The 20,816-nt window shown below is 36.3% G+C and overlaps 1 protein-coding gene across 3 annotated transcripts in view; it reads right to left on the minus strand.

The window, feature by feature from the left end:
* Window positions 1-868: 868 nt before the first annotated feature.
* USP9X (ubiquitin specific peptidase 9 X-linked) overlaps window positions 869-20,816 on the minus strand; it is a 97,050-nt gene continuing 77,102 nt past the window's right edge. For all 3 annotated transcript variants that reach the window (XM_014255667.2, XM_014255665.2, XM_005526491.3), the window contains 15 exons: window positions 19,877-20,097; window positions 19,299-19,489; window positions 18,704-18,877; window positions 16,649-16,790; window positions 15,725-16,475; window positions 15,081-15,204; window positions 13,654-13,879; window positions 12,457-12,586; window positions 10,666-10,851; window positions 8,786-9,006; window positions 7,626-7,714; window positions 5,030-5,186; window positions 4,421-4,633; window positions 3,910-4,005; window positions 869-2,455 (listed from right to left, as the gene is read on the minus strand). In XM_014255667.2, the coding sequence (XP_014111142.1) occupies window positions 2,321-2,455; window positions 3,910-4,005; window positions 4,421-4,633; window positions 5,030-5,186; window positions 7,626-7,714; window positions 8,786-9,006; window positions 10,666-10,851; window positions 12,457-12,586; window positions 13,654-13,879; window positions 15,081-15,204; window positions 15,725-16,475; window positions 16,649-16,790; window positions 18,704-18,877; window positions 19,299-19,489; window positions 19,877-20,097 (3,056 nt within the window). In that variant the 3' untranslated portion in view covers window positions 869-2,320. The remainder of the gene's footprint in view (window positions 2,456-3,909; window positions 4,006-4,420; window positions 4,634-5,029; window positions 5,187-7,625; window positions 7,715-8,785; window positions 9,007-10,665; window positions 10,852-12,456; window positions 12,587-13,653; window positions 13,880-15,080; window positions 15,205-15,724; window positions 16,476-16,648; window positions 16,791-18,703; window positions 18,878-19,298; window positions 19,490-19,876; window positions 20,098-20,816) is intronic.

The raw sequence follows: 20,816 nt of genomic DNA on the forward strand, positions 1-20,816 counted from the left end.
GCACAATATCCTCAGTTTGCTGCCTGGAAAACAACTGTCACTGCAGCCATTCCCAATTCCGGGGCAGGGCTGGGTACGGCTGGAGAAAGCCACAGCCTTAAAGTGTCACAGGTTTGACATGTCTCTACAATCATTGCACTATTAAAAGCAAACACATTTGGCAAGGCTGAACTAGCACATTATATATTTTACCTATATAGTACAAAATACGTAATAATCGCCTCTGAGATAGCTTGTTTAACAATTACTGGTCCAAATAAATATTTCAGCTTGAGAACTCAGGGTAGAATTTTTTTAGTTAAAACCTCCAACAAGCATCCCCAAACATAAATGGGAACACGTTATCCAAATTTACTAAATCCAGGTAAAATGGTATTACTAAAAAACTATGAAAAAAATATGAATTAACTTGAGCACTAGGAAAAACATGGAAGCATAAAAGTGATCATTGCTACACAGCATATTCAAAAATCTTCTGTGTCCCTCCCTTGTTACACTAAATGCCTAAGAATGCACTTGGACTGAATTTTCCATTGTTCATTTCAAAACTACAGACCTTTAATTTGATAAGCAGCTTTGTTTCTATCAACTCATTTGTAAAAAACACCATCAAGCTTGTGCTCTTAAATATATATATGTATATATAAAAACATACAAAAAGTACAAGATAAATCACATTAAGAAACTTTTACAGTGTAATTGTCCTGATTATTTTATTCTTGAGGGCCAATTTTTTTTTTGTGCACAGAATCTCAATGTGACTGTTGTTCCAGAATTCAGCATAGTGCCACTGCACAGAATTCACCTTTCTGTGCAGCCCATTAAAAAACAAAACCCCAAAAAACAACACACACCACAGGACAAAACATTCTTCTTAAATCAAATTCTATTTGTGAATTCAGCAAAATAATTTCTATAAAATAAAACAGCAAAATATTTAAATAGTATAGGGTGGGCTGTATCTGTTTTGCAGGGGTATTTGGTTTTTAGACAGGTTCCAAAAAATTACACACATTCAAGTTACCAATTTTCATTTAAATACAGTATTTACTGATGCGTTTCTTTAAGTCTTTAAACAAATGTTTATTCTGGAATAGAGATACCTCAGAATTGTATTTGACTAACCAGTAGTTTCTTTTATATTTAAACCCTGCTTCTAATGTTAAGATTTTCTGTATAATGGATAAAGAGCTAAGACAATTCTCGCTTTCAAGTAGAACTGTGAACGAGCAGAAAACCAGCAAGTTAACTTGGTGCAGTGGCACTCACAAGTACTCTGTGATTTTGTTGACTTCCACTTCACTGGGATGCAGTAGAAGGAAAGTGTTAGAAGTTTATCTAATAAGCTCTACCAAAGAAACAAAACAAGCACACCAAATACAGTCTATTATGCTCCAGGCATCCTGGCATAGCAAATTTTTGCATATTTGTTTTAAATCTTTTAAATTCCTATTACTGAAAACTAAGTGTTCTTTATCCCACCCAGAGAGAGAACTGTCAAACATCAGATGTGAGGAACATATGTGAAACTGAAAACCACTTGTCACATTTTCCCTCCCCATTTTATAGTCTAGGTGTAAGAAGAAAAAGTTCTGAGCAATGCAGTTGTCACATTGGGACAACTGCTGTCACGTTTGTTGTTTTTTTTCCCCTCATTGGCTACACTAACTTGGTGTGAAGCCATGCTAAATGTTACAGCATAACTATAGCTTCAAAGTGATTAACCTAATACCAGAATGAAAAAGGCAATGAAAAAAGATCTAGAAACAATGTTACATCACCAATTTTCCACATCAACCAAATAATTAAAAGGTTACCAGCCATTACGTTGCTCATAGTAAAATCGACTCCAGTGGCAAAGAATTAACATGAAACTATTTTTGTGGTTGACATGGATAGGCTTTTTTGTAAAGGAGTTGATCCAACTGCCATGAGGCAGGCAACACTGGTTGCAGAGCGCAGCAGATATATCAAGAAATTATTTTTTTGTTTTTGTAGATCTGTGAGTCTCATCAAGACAAAAAAAAATGTTTCTTGCTCAAGAATTAACAGTCAAACATTAATATACTATATACACCTTTGCCATTTACACATTAGCATCAGGCCATTTATTACAAAACACTATACACTTTCCACTGCAGGCGGGTTATATATTGACAGCAATTTTCTGCAGATAAGACAGTGAATAGACTCTCCACTCCATGTTGATTAGGAATAGTTTTTCTAGTTTTAAATATTAGCCAGACACAGAGAAAAGTTGGACTGTAAGGCCTGGGTGCACAGTCTTGATGGAGCAAGTTAATTGATTATGTGCATTTCACTAATCTTTTGTCTGAGGCGGGGAAACTTCTTCACTGCCTTCGTAGTTTTCTTGTGCTCGCTGGCCAGTTCGCTGAGGGTTGTTCATATGATGTGCTGCCGGGCCCGTATATGGCTGTCCATGCACATGGTTATTCTGCAACAAAACACACACATTTCAAAGAGATTTAAACCTGTGGGCTGTCTCCTGACTCCCTGCTTTCCCCCATTTCCACTCAGACCACTGGAAAGCATCCTCAAGCACACCAGCTTCTCGTGTACCTACATGGGTATGAACTCACATCCCAGCTGCTTCATTCCTCTAATTCACACCTTCTACTTACCTTGCCGATTTACACACAAGAGAAACAAACTTTCAACTTATAAAGATAAAAGGATCAGTTGAAACAGTAATCTCAGCTTTTGAATCACAAACAGTTACATGCAAAGCAAAAGCAGCAAGAAAGGGAAAAAGGAGACCAGGAGAGGTTGCCTACGTGCTGCCACATTAAACCGTGCACATATTTTATTAACAGATTCAACCAGCTTGACTTTTTTCCCTAAAACAACGGAAAAAGCAAACCTGTGTTTATGCAGCATATTTTAATTTTTAAGGGGGAAACCTCAATGTTACAGAACTGAATGAAATCTAGACCAACAGTTTTCTGCAAATGCTCTGCCCCAATCTAAAAAGTCACGCACGGATCTGGCAAACAAAACCACCTCATTTTTCTACTGTTTTACAGAGTTTGTGGAGAAACCAAGAGTATGAGGATTGTGTGTGTGTGTGTTAGTGAGAAATGCCATCTCTTGCAAGAAAGTGAACACATGACAAGGGCAATGGTGAGGTTACGGAATGTGTCTAAACTCAGGAGCTCAGGAAGGAGTGGGAAAATCTGCATGACTTACCAACTGCTCTGCTGAGAACATCAAGTAAGGAAAGCAAGATGGAGGGGGAAAATGGATTTGGGCAGGAAAGGAAATTAAATTAGCAGATTTGGAATATACAAAATGAATTGGAACAAAAAATGGCAACTAAGTGAGGGATCTAATAATTTAGTCAGTTCAATAAGATGACCCTGGTTATGATGTCTTCCAGATCTGTCTTTCCACGGGAAGTATTAACAAAGCAGCCATTTAACATAAAAATGGATTTTGATTTTATATGTACTTAAGATTTAGAGATCACTGTTCATAACATGAGTTACATGGCAACAAAGCCATCTGCTTTTTTCCAAAAGCCTTCCAGTTACCCAAATTCAGGCCTTGAGACTTGATTTTATATTTGAAAACAAGAAAGCAATTCACAAAATATTATCAATGTCAATAAATACAACAGAATCAAATTCAGTATGCACTAGGCTGTGATGGCATCAATCTCTCTGCTCTTTCTGTGGATGATTAATCCCTGATCTGATAAAATTCACACCTGAAGCTCTGATGGTGAAACTGCTCCTGTTGAAATGGAGGTGTACCTTTATCTTTATTCCTCCAAACATGGTATTTGACAATAACATGCTTCTGACCAAATGCGTATAATTTAAGTCACCATAAATGCTAAAAAAAGCACACCTGAAACTCTGAATAAGTAGTTAAACTCAGAGCTTTTACCTGTTGATACTGGGAACCAGGTGAATGGGGATACAGTGGGGCATCTTCAGGTGGAGAAGACTCATGTTCATCTGGGGCATCAGGATCATCTGGTTCCTGAAGTTTGAAACAGCCCATTTAACTTACTTTTTAAAAACATATTACAATTATTCTAGCCATAACCAATCCTATGTGCAAGTGATTTAGACATGAAAGAATGATGTTTTAGACATCTAGAGAAAAATTCCACCCCACCCTGTCATCTACAGCTTTTGTTGTACTAAATAAAAATTCCCTCTATCAATGTTTTACTGGAAATAACCATTCATAATCTACTTCAATTTCAATTTTATACTGCTTGTTTTCTAAGTGACAGATATCTATAGGAACAGTAATAAAAACATAAATCCATACTTATAAAGTACATATGAAATGTGTTACTTCTTAAATGAGTGTAGACTGTTGCTACGGTTAATTATTTACAGAAGCACTTTACTCAATTTCTTAATTGAAAGTCAAATTAATTCTTTACCTCCTCTGGGCAGAGTTCACAAGCCTTTGCAAGAGTCATTCTAGCACTGTGTGACCTCTCTAGGAAGTAGCCATTTGATGTTTCATTGCTCTGTATTGGTGGAGACCAATTATTGTAGGTGTATTGGGGATTGCCAGTGTATGGTCGACGCTCTAGCTCATCTCCAAGCCATTCCACTGCCCAGGTCCATTTTCTCTTCAAATCTCCATTGCTCTGCAGACAGAAAATGAACAATTCACAATTATTTCCTCTGCTCTTGAAAACAGAAGTATTTTTCCTTTTCTATACATCAGCTGTCAAGAGATGTAACCTATCTGCCACTTCCTTACAGGAGTCACAAATATCCATTTTTTCCCAAAGAAAACTTCAAATTTGAAATGAAGTTTGCAGATTTGCAGCTGCATCACAGCTACAAATGAGTGTGAATTTAACCAGATTGCTTTCAATCACTTACAATGACCTTCTCATACAGAAAGTTCAAAGAGTTGTCCCTGGAAGTTGTAATTTAATCGAGGTGTTAAAAACTGAATAATGGCGGGGTTTGTTTTGGGTTTTTTTTAACACAGAAGTGGGGAAAAAAGCAGCAAGAAACAGAATAAAAGGTATCACCTGAAGGATCTGGTAGGCTACAGGGCAGTTGCTGAAGAGAGCTACCATGCATTTTATACACTGGTAAGCTCTTTTCTGATAATGATTCTTCGAGCGCTGAATGGTGTCAAAGAGTCCATCCCTGTCATCTGGGATTCCCTTAAGTGCATTGTGAATCCTAGAAAAAAACAAACCAAAGCAATGACAAAACTAAGTTTTAAAGAGTTTTAGCATTTGAATTAAGGCTCTATGTACAATGTAATTATAAAAGGGACAGCTGATGTTCTGACTTCTGGTGTTAAGTCAAGAGGTTTTTTTAAAATCAGAAAATTAACCTAACATGTCATATAAATAACTTAGTTTAAATATTACCAAACATGCTAAAAATGCTAAAAAATGTAGCTGAACAAGATATATGAAAAAATGTAAATATGATTAATTCTAGTCACAGTAACCAACTTTAACAGTTTAATTTTATTACTAAAGTTATCTACTGCATTTACAAATCAGCCCCGTTAACCCAGTAGGTCCTTACCGGGTTAGAATTACTGGTAAAGAATACTTTAGAATTGGAACAGTTAAATCTGTGACAGAATGGTTATTTACACTCAGTTATGCTTCTCAAAGACACCCTTTTACATGCAGCTCCTCTGAAGGCGAATGAATGGTACACATTTGTGCATGGGATAAGGGACTTGGGCATTCCCTGGAACTAAGCCCAGTTTCTGTGCCTTCTGCTCTTGAACAAGGCAGAGGAATGAACTGCTACCCTGAAACTGTGCAAAAACCAAGAACCAACATACTTTTGGCTTTGAAAAAAAGTCAGAGGGGGCACAGAACCCACACTGGTGTCTCCAAGAGCTACACTCATGGCAGGGAAACAACTGCCCTGTTTCCTCATAGCCCTGGCAGCTGCCAGCCCCAGCTCCATCTTTAAAGCAATGATGAACTTTATTTCAGTTAATTGAATGGTATTTGTACCATTCCAAACTTGGCACTTGAACCTGTCAAATCAAGAGAAATTTAAGAGAGTGGGTCTGATGCCAAGGGCCAGCAGCAGTGATCCTGCAGTACCAGAGGACAAGTTGCCCCAAGGGATGCACACTACTCAAGGTCAGATCAGGCTCGTTTTCCAGGAGTTACAAGATACCATTTACAACAAACAATTCCACTGTTTCATGGTGGTTTGTTGAGTTTTGGTTTTTTTGGTTTGTTTTTTTTAAAGATAAGATCATTAAAACTCTCTGATTATCACATCAAAACCAACAACAGGGCAGATACAAGTACTTCAAGCTATGGCCAGAAGTGGCAGCAAGAAGTAGTGGATGACTGGAGCTGGCCATTTAATACCCTCTGTGGAAACCTAACACAGTTCCATAGAGCAGTGCTCCATAGAGCAATGGAACATGTGAGTGATGTACTTCTCCAGGGAAGCCACACCACAACTTCCACCTCCTTCATACCCCGCTTTTCCAAACACAGCATTATCCCCAAGAACCACTTCCATAATTTCTCACCTGCAGTTCAACCCTAAAAATCCATTATTTCAGATCTGTTAAAGTATGCTCATCATCCAGCATTCTGTGGAGTTATCTCATAGAATTACTTGTTTATCAAGAAGGTAATATAAGCTTCTATATAAATATATAGATTTATAAATATAAACTGCATGATACATGCATAGCAAATCCCATAAAGAAAATGACCAAATCCCTGCAACTCACTCATCATATTTTGGAGTGTGGTTAAGCCAGACCACCATCTCCTTTGAGTCCCTCCCAAAATAAGCCCAGGAAATTGGTAATGTCCTAAATGAGCAGTCTGCTTCCACAGCTAAGGACAGGACTCTGCTCCCATACCCACCAAGTGTGCTCTCACTCAAGGTATTTGAAAGGTCCTGAGACACAGCTGGAAATTATTCAGTAAATCACATACTACCTGTAACTGCTTATTATGAAATAGTGACATTTTGCAACACTGACAGGTAGCACATTGATGACTTTTGTGTTATCTCACCTACTACTTTTATATTAAACTTCTGAAAAACTGACTGTTCTCACAAGTAGTATTTGCAGTAATTACAATTTTTAATAACTTTCAAAAGCTTTATTCTGTAGACATATAAAAATCAGGTTTTAAACTGGATTAATATGTCATACACTGAAGTTACAATACTCTTGAAATGTGATCATATAGAAATATCTATATGTGAAATACTCCTCTCTCCCAAATTCACGCTTTATATGTGCTTGGTACCAACTCCTACATCTGATGTGCTCCCAAGCAAGCCCAGGCTGTTGCTGACCCACCTCAAGGGGATGTTTCTATGAATCAATCCAAGCTCTTCAGAGGGAAGACCACTGACTTTAACCTAAACAGCACATTCTCTTGTATGTGAGAAACCCTGGCTTTATAGCAAACTTCTCAATAGTAAGGAATGTGAAAATATTGTACTTACCTCAAAATTTCAGATAAAACCACAAAAAACTGCTTTATATGTGATTTTTGATTTAATGCCTATTTAAAACAAACCTACTGAAAGGATTACCAACAGAACCACTGGCAAACAATCTGTACAGAACATTATTGATTTATAAAAGGACAGGTAAATACTGACCTGTGAGTTTGCCAAGAGTCCTCAATTAACAGGATTTGCAGAAGCAGATCCAAATAAGGTCGAAGCTCATATGTATATGAATATGCAACCTAAAAAGTGAAAATGCAGAGAACACAAGAAAGCATTCCTTGAGGCAGGCAGCTTATACAGTGAAATACAAGAACACAATTCATTTGAAGTTTGCTGTAATTCAAAGGTTGTTTCAAGATACAATACTTCTTTTTGAGAAAGGGTTGGTTGTGTCAGGAATTCTGCGCATCGCAATTTTGTTTGCTTTGTTTTGTTTTTAAATACAGTAGAATCTGTCTGTAAAGGACAAAATGTTTCTTTATGACTTTCTGACACAGTTGATCTAAAGCTCCAAGCATGGTATGCTGAAGAAAGTACCTTAAAAAATACCTTTAGAAAAGCAAAATTTAAAAATGGCACTTTTCATTGATATTACTATGTTTAGGCAATGTGTACAAAGGTTGTCTTCACAGGTTATCCTAAAATGTAAAGTACATGGCTAGCAAAAATATCAATTAAGTGAGTTTTATTATGATTCTTTCAAGTGTCAAACAAAGGGACATAGAAAAATGTCATGTTACATGAAAAAAAAGTGCAAATATTAAGATGGGCTAAGTTCCCTTAATTCTAGTGAAGAGTTTTATTTTGAGTGGAAATGTGTAACTCACCTTACAGAGATTATCATGGAAATATAAGACAGCATCAAAGATTCTTTGCTGAGTCTGAAGCCAAATATATGTTCTGCAGACTTGTAAAAAAATCCTTACTAACATTCTTGAAATAAATACAAGGCAGATCTTAGGAAATTATTCCAACTTCTCATGTCATCTATGAATCTCTTTTAGAGACAATGACAAAGATTTAGCAGATGCTCTTGAAATACACGAAGACCACCTCGGTCTACTTTCCACCCTTAACACATCATTCCTGACTCGTTAAAGGTTGATTGCTTCCCTAAATTCATAAAGCATTTCTCACAGTATTCCAATGTGATGTACAGACCTAAGACTGTAAATACTGACAGAGGATGCCATCTTGAGGAAAGTTTATTTATCAGGCCCCTGTTCAGTATTTAATACAACATTCTTACATATAAATGCAGAATCATTCAAATTTTTATTCCCATCTTTCTCCTAGCTCTTTATTTTTACCTGCCAAAGTAGTTCACTGAGGACTGTGGAAGAGAACTGAGGATTCTCCCAACAGCAGAAACGAAGCAACTTGATAGTCTCTTCAGAGTTGCTGCAATCTTCAATAATTTTCTTTACATAACTAGTTCTCACAAACAGAATGTCTGCTACGTTCTGCTGAAGTGCCATTATAGGTTGAGATAAATTAGGATCACCATAAGGGTTGGCAAGCGGGGGATTACCTGGAACAAACAGTTATTACAGATTAAAAGGTGCTGAAGTACCTTCAGTGTAGACACTCCAAAATACAAACCGTTATAACTCATCAAAAAACACAGATAGAGAAAAAACACAAACCCTCCCTTAAAAACTGACTTTCTTTGAAAAAAAAATTAGCATGAAATAACTAATTTTTATGTTTATGAAGCTTGACACTTGAGAGAGCTACTTCTCCCTCTCTGATAGGATTATGCAGTGAAAATCAAAGCAGAACAGCTGGAGACATGTTCACATGCAAGAGGAGAAATCACTGAGATTCCTCAGAGAAATCCTCTTATCTCCTGCATTTATCTACATCACTGCTTGCGTAACACAGCCCAAGTCATATTTTAAGGACACAATGTCTGTTTATTTCACAAGGCAATGCAAGAGTGTTCAGAGGAAGATTTATGTTAGAACAGGCCCAGCTGAATCTCTGGAGTGTAGACAATAAATATACTTTTGTAATTAATGTATCTTAGTCAGCTTCATTTTGTGTAGCGAAAGAATCTGATTTGCTCCTGATGTTTCTAAATCTAGTAGTGTTTTGAGCCATTGTTTGAAGATGCCCAGAAGACTAGGGAGAACTTTTCTAGCCTCATAAGCTGAAGCAAAAAATAACTTTATTATGCAAATAGTAATCATAATTAGTAGTCAAAGTAAAGTCCATATAAATGTTTTTTTAAATACGCTATTATGAATATAGTGAATATACAACTATTTTTCACAGGTAGAATATCTTTTCAGTTTAAGCTTCAAGTAATGCACTGGAAAAAGACCCAACCAAAATTGCCACATGATTCTGAAGCTCATTACGGCACAGTAAAATTTTCAGTTCATTAATCTCACTATAGCACAGTCTGGCCTATTGACTTTATAGCCTGACACATCAAGCTGTCATCAGTTTGCCATTAAATAGCTTCTTTACAGATTTGTAATTAGGCTTTCTAAAATATGCTTAGCAGAAGGTGTACAGATACAGGCTATAAAGTCCACATGGCCTAATATCCTGTCACTGTTCCTCAAAAATAACTGCATTCCATTCAGCTACTGGAAATGTTAATGATTTACATTGTGGTTAATCCATTTCTAGCTGATTCTTTTTCTTTTATAAATTGAAGTGTTGGCTTCTGTTTGCAGTCTTGAGTATGAACAAGCATCAAATCATATTCAAGAGCTACCCAAAACAATGCAACATCTCTTCAGTGGTAAGAACTATCAGTTATCTTAAAACCTGCTGTGGTGCTTTTCCTGTACAGATTATTTCTGTAGTTTGTTTTTTTATCACATACTCAGGATAAAATCATCTTTGGACAACTCTTTACAATGGGCTTAAACTATTCTAAAAGCATTACTATTCTGTAATGAACAGCCTCCTACTTTATTAATTATTTCCCTCTATTTTTAAGGAGTAAGCCAAGCAGCATAAAATACAGAACAGATTTCTGTCTTGGTCTTTCTAGTATAACAAATCAGTTCTGCTTATGACAAACAGCTCTGTTTCTTTAAATGAAAGGAACTGTGATGCATAAAATAAAACATTTTTCCAGCTGATCCACTTTATACATAATAGCTAAAAATGCAAAAAAAACCATTTACTGATTTAGTCAATAGATCTAAAGCAAACTTGAAATTCACTGTACCATTGATAGAAGACTGCATCCGTGATGAGACGTTGCAACAGCGGATCAGCTGTGACACCACAGTGTACAGCTTCCCCAGCTCAGCATACTGGTATTTAATTGGAGGGCCTGGACCTTCATCCAGAGCCACAAGCATGAAGGTTGCAGGAACATTTAGTTTCAGAAGTTGTGTCTTCTCTGCTACACCTTTATGGGACAGGGAGGTAAAAAAAACATTGTTTCTGGCACTGAAAATATTTTTAGAATTTTTTAAAAGAAAAATAACAGAAGTTTACATGACTCACAACTTTTTAGTTCTTGGGTTCTATTAAACCCTCATTTATACCTTCTGGGGAAAAAATAATCGTATCAATAAAGATGCACAATAAAATTATATACAGCTGAAAAATGACATCGAAGGAGAATTGTAAATTACTCCAATTTCTTCACAGTGCTCATTAGCACTTAAGCAAACACACAAGTAGCATCTGTGTTAATAGCAAAGCCTCAAGAGAAGTCTTTCGGACGATAAATTAATGCTTTTATTGTGAGGCCCAGGAGGATAGGAAAAACAACACCCACAGTGTATTTTGATATTTTTCTAACATGTCCTAGATACATCAGTTACAAACTTAAGACATTTCTAATTGTGCCACACAATGTAATACAAGTAAATTAAGTGACAAAATAAACAAGGCAACCTCCAAAACCCCAACCAACCAAAAAACCCAAAGCTACACCTGGTTTTACTGCAAGAGTACCTTGCACCTACTACACAAGTACTCACCACGAAATTTACTACGTCCCTTCTTCCATTCTGTTTCTTATTTTGCTCAAAAGTAATGATTTTTCATATATTTCCAAGTCTTTTCTTATTCTGAAATACAACTGGACCATACCTTCCATCTTTCTGATAAGGAGGAGTGTAAGTGCTTTTTTTATGGCATTTTTTCTGATTATGCTAGATAGTTTTGTAGTTGCATCCTCAGTAGAACTGACCTCTCACTTGCTTTGATGTGAACAATCTACTATTTGATTTCTCAAAATGTCAGACAATTTAATCTTTTTCCCAGAATGCAAGAATGATGTTATTGTGGGTTTTGCTGAATGAACTCTACATCCATACAGAAGCCTTCAGGTAACAGTAGTAAGACAAGGACAACTGCTTATTGTATTAGTATTTCCAGGTTTATCTCTGCAGAGTAGATTGTGATAATGATCAGACCCACAAATAAAATTTTATTTTCCATCTGGCCTCTGAGTGCTCTCCTACTCAGAGGCCTGAACTGCACTGACTATGAAAAGCTAGTGAAGAAGAAAAGAGAAGTTGGAGCAGAAGAATTGCATCTCTCTTTTCTGCTTTCTAATTCTGCTGTGGGGTCATGACAGAAACCTGCCAGACAGAATATACTTTGGTAGGCAAAGTATATGAAAGCAACAGATTTCAGAGATGTAACTAAATTAACACAATTGTCTAGATTAATTTTAGAGATAGGAAACTAAATTCCTTTAAAATAGTCTACTTCCTTCATGAGCTGATAAACATCAATGGTCAAGTGTTTCATAAAATTTCACTCCCACCCTCTCTCATCAGGACACTGTTTTACTGCTCCAAACTTCTCAGGTTTATATTGCATGGATGATAGGGAGACTGAGGTCCCAAACTTGAAAGAGGAACATGCTAGGGAGCATTTAACTATAACAATCTGCCTAAAGATGGAAGACTGGATCCTCCTACTGTTACCTCTGTAACTGGATCATCAATAACACCCCAGTTTATTACAGTGTCATCAGTAAAAGCAATCTGCTTACCTAGGTTGGCATACATCACAAACAGATTGAAATACTGCTGCAAGTGGCGCCCATGTTCAGATACTTCCCTTCTTAGAAGATTCAGTACCGCCCTCAGTAAGTGATCACTTAAACTTAAGTTATCATAGGCCTACAGAAACAAACAAGTTCTATTGTTAGTGGCTGAATCTATCATATCTTTATTTAGTTTCTACTTTTTACTATGACAGAAAACAGAACTGGTTAAAAGGTATGAGATTTATACAAGCTCCAAAGTACCAGCAGTTGGTCAGTCTTTTGTGTCTCACACAGAGAAAAAGATACAGACAGACAGGGACTAAGATTCCCATCACTCAGTGCAATGTAAATCCAAGAAATTATGCAGCTATAGAAATGTTTAACTGGGCTTTTTTCCCAATAGCAGATAGGCTTAAATACTCAAGAGACACACATACAATACCACTGTTAACTTTTTAGACTAAGACAATCAAATAATCTCTACAGGTGTATCTTAAATGCCTCACAATACAGAACACTTTGTAAGCTATGGAGCTTTAACTTAATTCTTAACAAATTATTTTGCTGGACACAGTAGTGACAATATTCTGAGAAGTTAAGTGGGACCATGTAAGCAAAAGGATACATTAAAACACGACAAAGCAAAAGCTCAAAAAGGTTGGTCTTTTATAACATTGTTATCACAATAAGACGTAGACTTTTTTTGTTGCTGTTTGTCAATTCTAGGTGTGTAAAATCAGGCAATTCACTGTCTACTTCTACATGAAGCTACAATTTTTGACAATTTTACTGTTACAAGATAATGGGATTAAAACTTAGGGAAGTCCTGAAGGTTTTCGGGTTAGTGTGTTTGTTTGTGGGGGTTTGTTTGTTTGTTTTACAGTTCTAAATAAAAAACAAGGATTCACTTCCCTAGACATTACTTCACTAAAATAGTCACTGCTTCTTTTTGCAGATTTCACACTCCCAGCTCTATGTTCTCACTGAGCCTTCACAGAGATTCACAAATGAGGGGAAACAGAACCCTCTGACAGCAACTCTCAAACTGGTTGAGTTACATCCTGTTTCATAGTGCAAAATGGGCTGTACAGCTTTCCAGCTGACACTAATGCATCTGCTCCAGAGTTTACTTTACATTATACGCTTATAACGAAGCACTAAGAGTAAGTTTCAAAAGCTTTTCATTAGAAAATTAAATACCTGACTGGAAGGTCCAGGAGAGGCAAAAGGTGATTGACATGGTCCGTCTTGCAAGGAAAAATGTGCAATAAATACTATAAGTTTTGCAAATGCACCCCTCACTTCTGCACTAGGGCATTCCAGGAGATACTCAGAGAAGCGGTTTGAAACATTAAAAAGGACGTTGTGTGCAAACCAAAAGCGTACATTCTTGCTGTGACGGAGCAGGATGCACAGGGCATCATACCTGAAACAGGAGATAACACAGTTATGACTAAACGCAGACATTAGTGAATTTTGGCAGACATGTTCTTTTGCAGAGTTTCAAGAAAAAAATATGCATTAAAGGTGACATTTTTATTCACAAAATTATTCTAATCAGATAATTTGTAGTTCTTTTAGTGATACTCTTACGAGCAATCAGAAATGGAAGATATCCTTCAATTAAAAACCTAACACTTAACTGTAGCATTTTACTTCTACCACCTGTAAAAATTAAGTCAGCATTATACCCCCTAACTACTCCTCAAAGCAGGTTCTCTGCACCATTCTCTCTGTACTGGAACTGAGGAGAGGGTAAACAGCAGAGAACACAGATGGATTTCATAAACTGTGTATACAATATATAACTAAATATGTAACCTAACAAGAATTTATAATCTCATTTAGAGATCTTAAAAAACCCCACAAAATGAAAAACCAATACCCAAAGACTAAAATATCTGTTTCATAGAGGGCCTTGCATTACTCTGTCCTTTAGCAGGAGTATTTGAACTCTTCTTGATCTCTTAAATTAAAAGGAGTAACTTAAGCTACTCTGGAAGTTGCTGCTGGGGATATGAATTTGCCATTATTACAGAACTACTTACTAGTAGCTGGTAAACTACTGGCCATGAATAGTAGATTTTCTTTCCAATTTGACCAGTAGCAACCCATACTCCTCTCCCCAGCAGAGAATAACCCAGCTGAAGAACTAAAATGAGTAAGATGGAACTGTTTGTCACAGTGTGGATTTGAATTGCAGGCACTGCAGCAATGTACATAAAGTACTCTGCCAACAGTGTCTCAGAGACTATATACATTTCACAAACAGAATTCAAATATAAGCTGCAACAATGGCTTGTAAAGAGCTTTGTTTAAAACTACTAAAACAATGTAAAAATTATTCTAAATTTGTCAGAAAATGTAACTTGTTCTGTGCTAGTGACAGCTTCCATTCTTTTATTATTTTTAGAAGACAGACAAAAAGACAGATTTAAGCTCTGTTTGAAAATGAAATTTGAAGCTGTTCAGATCAGCATGATTAATTTTAAGACTAAAATTCTTCTCAGAATTTTGTATTCAAATTTTCCCCCCTTTTCATATGCACCTTCACCATGTATCTAAATGGGATCTTTTAACAGACATCAAACTTCCAAAACTGTAATTGTTGTTAAAAGACAAAATACCAATCACTAGCAGGGCCACGGACTATTTTCTTTGTATGAAATCCTGTGGTGAAGAGAAATCTAGCAGCAAGCTGAATACTAATCATAGTTATTTCTTCTGCTTCAGGCAACAGATGATCTTGTCCTAAAGAAAAATCAGAAAATACTCACTTGTAGACAAAGTAAAAGCAATTTTCAATAATTAAACTGATTTCAGATTACTGTTTTGTCTGACATGGTGCTCCAATTTTAGAAGAAACTTGATCAAAAACAGCCCCTAGCTTCTATAATGTATCATTTGAAAATGTAAGCTTTAATACAGGTACCTGGAGGCTAAAATGTCTTTTAGAAATCCAGCATATCATCTTTGAGAACTGTTTTTAACAGAAGAGCCCTCTAACTTGAGTATTTTAACTTGATTTAGTAAGGCAACTGAGTAATAGCTGACAGTTTATCACAGTATTGTTTGATAAATATTGTGGCAAGTTATCACTGATGTAATATCAACTCAACAAGAGGTGTTTAATTGCAGAAGTCCAAAAGGACAAGAGTGTTCAAAGCAGGACACACCAAATCTTCTAGATTGTCTAGAAAATCCTTGGCCACACAAACCAAAACTCTTCTTGCAAGAAATGAATCCATAATTATCGCACTACCATACTAACCTGGAGGAGGATTTAGGTAGACACTATTGCAAGTAAGCAACTTCTTTATGAACTGGAAATATTCCAGGCTGTACTGCATCCGATTGTGCATGAACTGCACGTTCTGCTTCCGCACGCTCCGCTCGATGGCTGAGGGCATTTTAATCTGGTGGGGTTTAGTCGTGATAGTGATTTCTGAAATATATTTTATTAGTTCATTGTCTTTGTCTATCGTGTCCATGCGTTCATAAAAAAGAATGTAAGCATTCCACCACCTCTTCTGGCGCCTGTAGGACATTCGCTTCATCATGTGATCAAACACTTCGCCCATGTACTCTCCCCCAAAACACTGATTTTTCATCTCTTCATCGTCATCCATTTTACACTCTGTCACATCTCCATCGTCAAATTTGTACCACCGGTTCTTCTCACCATCTCCACCATTCCTCTGGATAATGTAAGAGTAGTAATGTCCGCCGCTGGCCTGGCCGCTGTGCACAAGCACACCCACAAGTCTGTATTTTGTGCTCCCAGAGTGTTCATTTTCCGACTGCTCATTTTGTATTATCTGATTTTCAGGATTCACGTCATCCCCTTCCAATTTTGCTACACCTGCCACTGTGTAAGGCTCCATGTCCAGTTCTCGTGGAAATTCAAAATAATCATTGAATTTGATTGCACATTCCCTTTCCCAGTCATAATCAAATCGTTTCAACTGGATGGCAAGAACTGGAGGCAACTTCTTAATCAACAAGCGTTTCACTGTATCCACCTAAAAGGACATGAACAGTTACCAGCTCTCAAATTTCCATTCATGTACTCTCACCAAATACCAAACTGAGTAATGAAAGGATGACTTTTCTCCTCAAACATGAACTAAGGCTGAACTTAATATAGCTACAACATCACAGTTATACAAAAATTTAATATATAAGGAATCATTACCTTTTTGTTGCATTTTTCACAATGATACGCATTTGCACCTTCCAATAAATCGCCTTTGACGTACTGTTCCAAAGAATCAAGAAGGTTTTGGTGATTCCTTATATCTACATTCAGAGTTGTGAAGGATTCCTCACACTCGTACCTAGCAATGAACAGGTAAATGTATGAGAAAGGTAGGAATGCATTCAACTTTTTATGTTTTACACGTGCTACAGTGTGTAAGCAGTAAAAAGAACTGAACTATTTTTTACTGCAGTTTTCTTACAGTTACATTAGAGCATCTGCACACTCTAGTTTTATGGCCAGGACTTAGACTGAAAAACACAAATACTGTATCACACATCTAAAGACAATAGTTCAAAACAGATGCCAATTCAGAAAAAAAACAAACAAAAAGCCTTTTTATTTTCTTTCTAAAATCACCATCTTATAAAACCTCTTTGAAAGTTTATGACTGGCTTTGACACTGTAAGCTACAAACAAATTTGACATAAGCTACAAAAAAATCTCTAGCAATGAACCAGCAATGCTTGAGAGACAACCAATTGATACATCCTGGAAGCAACTTTTGCTTTTAAAGATAAAGAAGTGTTGAATAAATTAAAAAAGCTGCATCTATTCCAGTGTAACCCTGAAGGGCTTGTTTCCCTGATATGCAACCAAGCATTCAAAGACTGAATAAATGAATATTTAGAAACACTTCAACCAACAGCAATATTCATTCATCCAATAAATAACATACCAAAAAATATAGAAAGGCTGTTAATTTGCCATACACAAATCCACAATTTGGGTACTATCAGTTTTTTCCTCCCTAAATTACAATCAGGGTAACATTTTTATTAATAAGTAACATTATGCAAAGCCAATAGAGTTCCGAAAACACAGAAAATACTTCAGGATAGTACATAATATCAGGAATGAATGGTAACTCATGCTGCTTCTGGTCTGGATCTGCCATTTAATTACCCAATAGCATATAAAGTAAAATCAGTGCTTTCATTTTACCTTGCAGTATTTCAACTCACTTCTAGTCACTCATTGAAACCCATGAAACCTAAGATGTTCCCTTTACAAATTCTTCTTATTCATATATTCGGTCAATTGAAGTTGAAAGACTACCACAATAAAATCCATTTGTATAATTTTTTTCCAGTATTTTAATTGCTAACTGAAGCCTAAAGGAAATGGTCACCTTTCAAAATAAAGAGAATTTGCAATGGCAATGTACAGAGGTAAGGACTGATAAAGAATCACACATGATCTGAAGAGAAAGAAGGCCAACGAACAGTGACAGAAATAAACACAATAATAAAAAAAAAAAGCCAAATGCTAAAATGAGTAAGTTCATCACTAGGCCATTCTGAATTTTGCATGCGATTTTAACCATCCATCACAAAAAAAGAGATTTAAAAAGTCTGGAGAATTACAACTTCATAATAGTGAGTTCTATTCCTTCATTAATAACCATCATCGAAACAGCGAGCTGCAGACCTGAAGTCCGATTTGGCCGGGGTGGTTTCTTTCATACCTTCTATAAAGCTGAATTTCAGTATTCACATTTAAAGTTAACTACAAATGCAGCAGAAGCCTTAAGAAAAAGATGAACTTTCTACACCACTGTCCTTAATTACAGGTTACATGATGAGTATGAACAGTTTTACTCATTGGAACTGAAGATTCCTACTTGGCTCAGCTCTAAACACACATTATGGAAAAACAAAGACAGCAACAACCATTGGCCAGGTATTAAAATTTTCAACATTGCATTTGGTTCTGACAATTGTTTTCACTTTTAACATGAAAAAGCTTTTTCTTTTCCTGCCTGGATCAATACACAATGCTTCACACACTATCTGTGAAGTAGAAGCAATAATGATTAAGTACTTCAAGGCACTTGTAGACGAATGAATGTTCAGCTGTAGAAAAAATAAGGTAGCAAAATCTGTTAGGTTAAAAAACCCACACAAAAAGCCCACTCTTGACTCTACTTTTATAAGGCCACAAACATGGGTTGTTTTTCTACAAAAAAAGATTAAAATCTTCAACACTTACCGATGTGGGCATCCTTGACAAATCTTCTGATCAGCAAAGGACCCCCCTAAAACTTTACTTAACATTGCTGGATGGCCCAAAGCTTTTAAAGCTTCATCTAAACTGTCCACCAACGAATTAAAAAATTCTAAAGCATCGTGTTGTTCACGTAGATTTACAGGTTCACCCCAGAGTCTGAAAACAAAAGCACATTTTGTCAAATACTTTTGTTTTGTTTGCCAACAATTTCTTTTTGAAGAAGAATATTATTCAAGCTCCTAACAATTCCTTCTTGAAGAACCAAACTACTGGCTTTTAATGTACTATATGACCTGCTGTTCTGTCCCTGACACTTTCTGCTAAGTAAAAAAAAGCTCCTAGGTATAACTTCGTACTTAATTCAAAGTCTCACTATCAAAATCTGCTGAAATTCGGAAGAACCAACCTGCTGTAGACTTTAGTTTATTAACAGACTTCTATGGAATGGTGGAAAGGCAGATAAAACTGCAGAACTTCTGCTAATTTACAATCTACATCATTGTCATTCTACTACAATTAGTTTTTTTGCACTTCAGGGATCCAGTGAACAAACATCAATACTCAATTTTCCACTTACCTAAACTGTTTCCAAAACCCTCTTGGTACATAGTACTGTAGCCTGGAAGCTGCTAAATGGCCAAAAATTACTTGGAGATGCCTCAAAACTCCAATATTGTACTCTTTTCTATCTTCAGTTTTGCTCAGTGCTGGTTTATCTTCATACTGATGTGGGTAACCAAACACATCATCTCGTGGGTCAACATTGCTCTGAAAGGAAGAAAATTTGTGCAATTCACTTTCATATGTAGCTGTCTCGTAGTTAGTTTTATCCCTTGTTTAATTTAGCAATCAAAGGTGTTTCATACTCAGCTGAAAACCCAAATACTGTCTGTGTTTGCATTATCAGAGTTGTGGTGGCAGTGCTTTCCAGCAGAAATGCCTGAGGAGGAATTCTGCAAACCCTGCTACCTGTATCTTTTGAAGTGCCCCTTCAGCAGCAGACCTATTCCATGTATGAAATATTATCCTATTTTCCCCAAAGATATCAGTGGAAATCGAAGTAATTGATTAGCAACTGAAATTTATTATAACCTTTTCATAAAAAAAAAGTAATTGCAATTTAAAGATTAGGTAATTTTATATAATTAAATTTACCTCGTTGTCCTGCTTTTCATCCCCAGACATGTCATCATCCACATCACTGCCTGTGCCTTCAATTGCAAGAATCCCATTCCTGATGGCTGGAATCATGTACAGCTGCTGAATGACAGAATTCATGTAACAAGTGGCACCAGCATTTTTCAGTCCCACAAATCCCTTTGGCGGTCGAGGCCCAACAGGTGGCAGATATTCCCATTCTGTGAGCGCTTCACATGCTAAGAGAAAAGAGCACAATGTGGTCAGGGAACTGCTTTGTTATGAAATAAAGAGAACATCGATGCAGTACAAGAGGGCAGTTGCATGAAATTATTATTAGTCTGTATCATACTGCAATTTAATAAAAAACAATGTTCCATCAGAAAACTTAATTGCTAAAATTAACACAACTTCTATGAAGGACAGTTCTATCTGTAATCTTAACATTATAACATTTTCTTCTACTGCGTAACCACAGAGGTGAACAGGCAGAAATTTAGTCTACTTATATATGCAACAGAAGTCTTTCCTCAATATCAGCAAGTTTCTTAGCTGAAGAATTCAGCTGAGTGAATATAGACTATATAAACAATTTATAAGCCTTCCAAAAATTATAATACTCTCAAAAATTTACAATCCTTAAAAAAATTATAGTATTTCACTTAAGCCTCAATTTTACTTGCCAGGATGCAAAACAGTTTTTAGCAAATGCTATCTATATAACTTATATAAACATTTTTTTCCTCCTCAGTCTTCTCTCTCAGGTCCCTCACATCTCTTCAAGAACATTTATGATCACCTCAGCTAACCTGCTGCTCTGTAGTTTTAACACAAAAATTCTAATATAAGAGAGCATATTTATTTACAAGCAGATTGGTATATGACTCCCAGAGCATGCGCAGTTCATACATGTGCTCTCTCTTCTCTCTGACATACCACAGAGATCTGGTGTTCTGTT

The sequence above is a fragment of the Pseudopodoces humilis genome, chromosome 2, assembly GCF_049639895.1.
Source record: "Pseudopodoces humilis isolate 2021_Gansu_Grassland_sample_001 chromosome 2, ASM4963989v1, whole genome shotgun sequence".
Lineage (NCBI taxonomy): Eukaryota > Metazoa > Chordata > Aves > Passeriformes > Paridae > Pseudopodoces > Pseudopodoces humilis.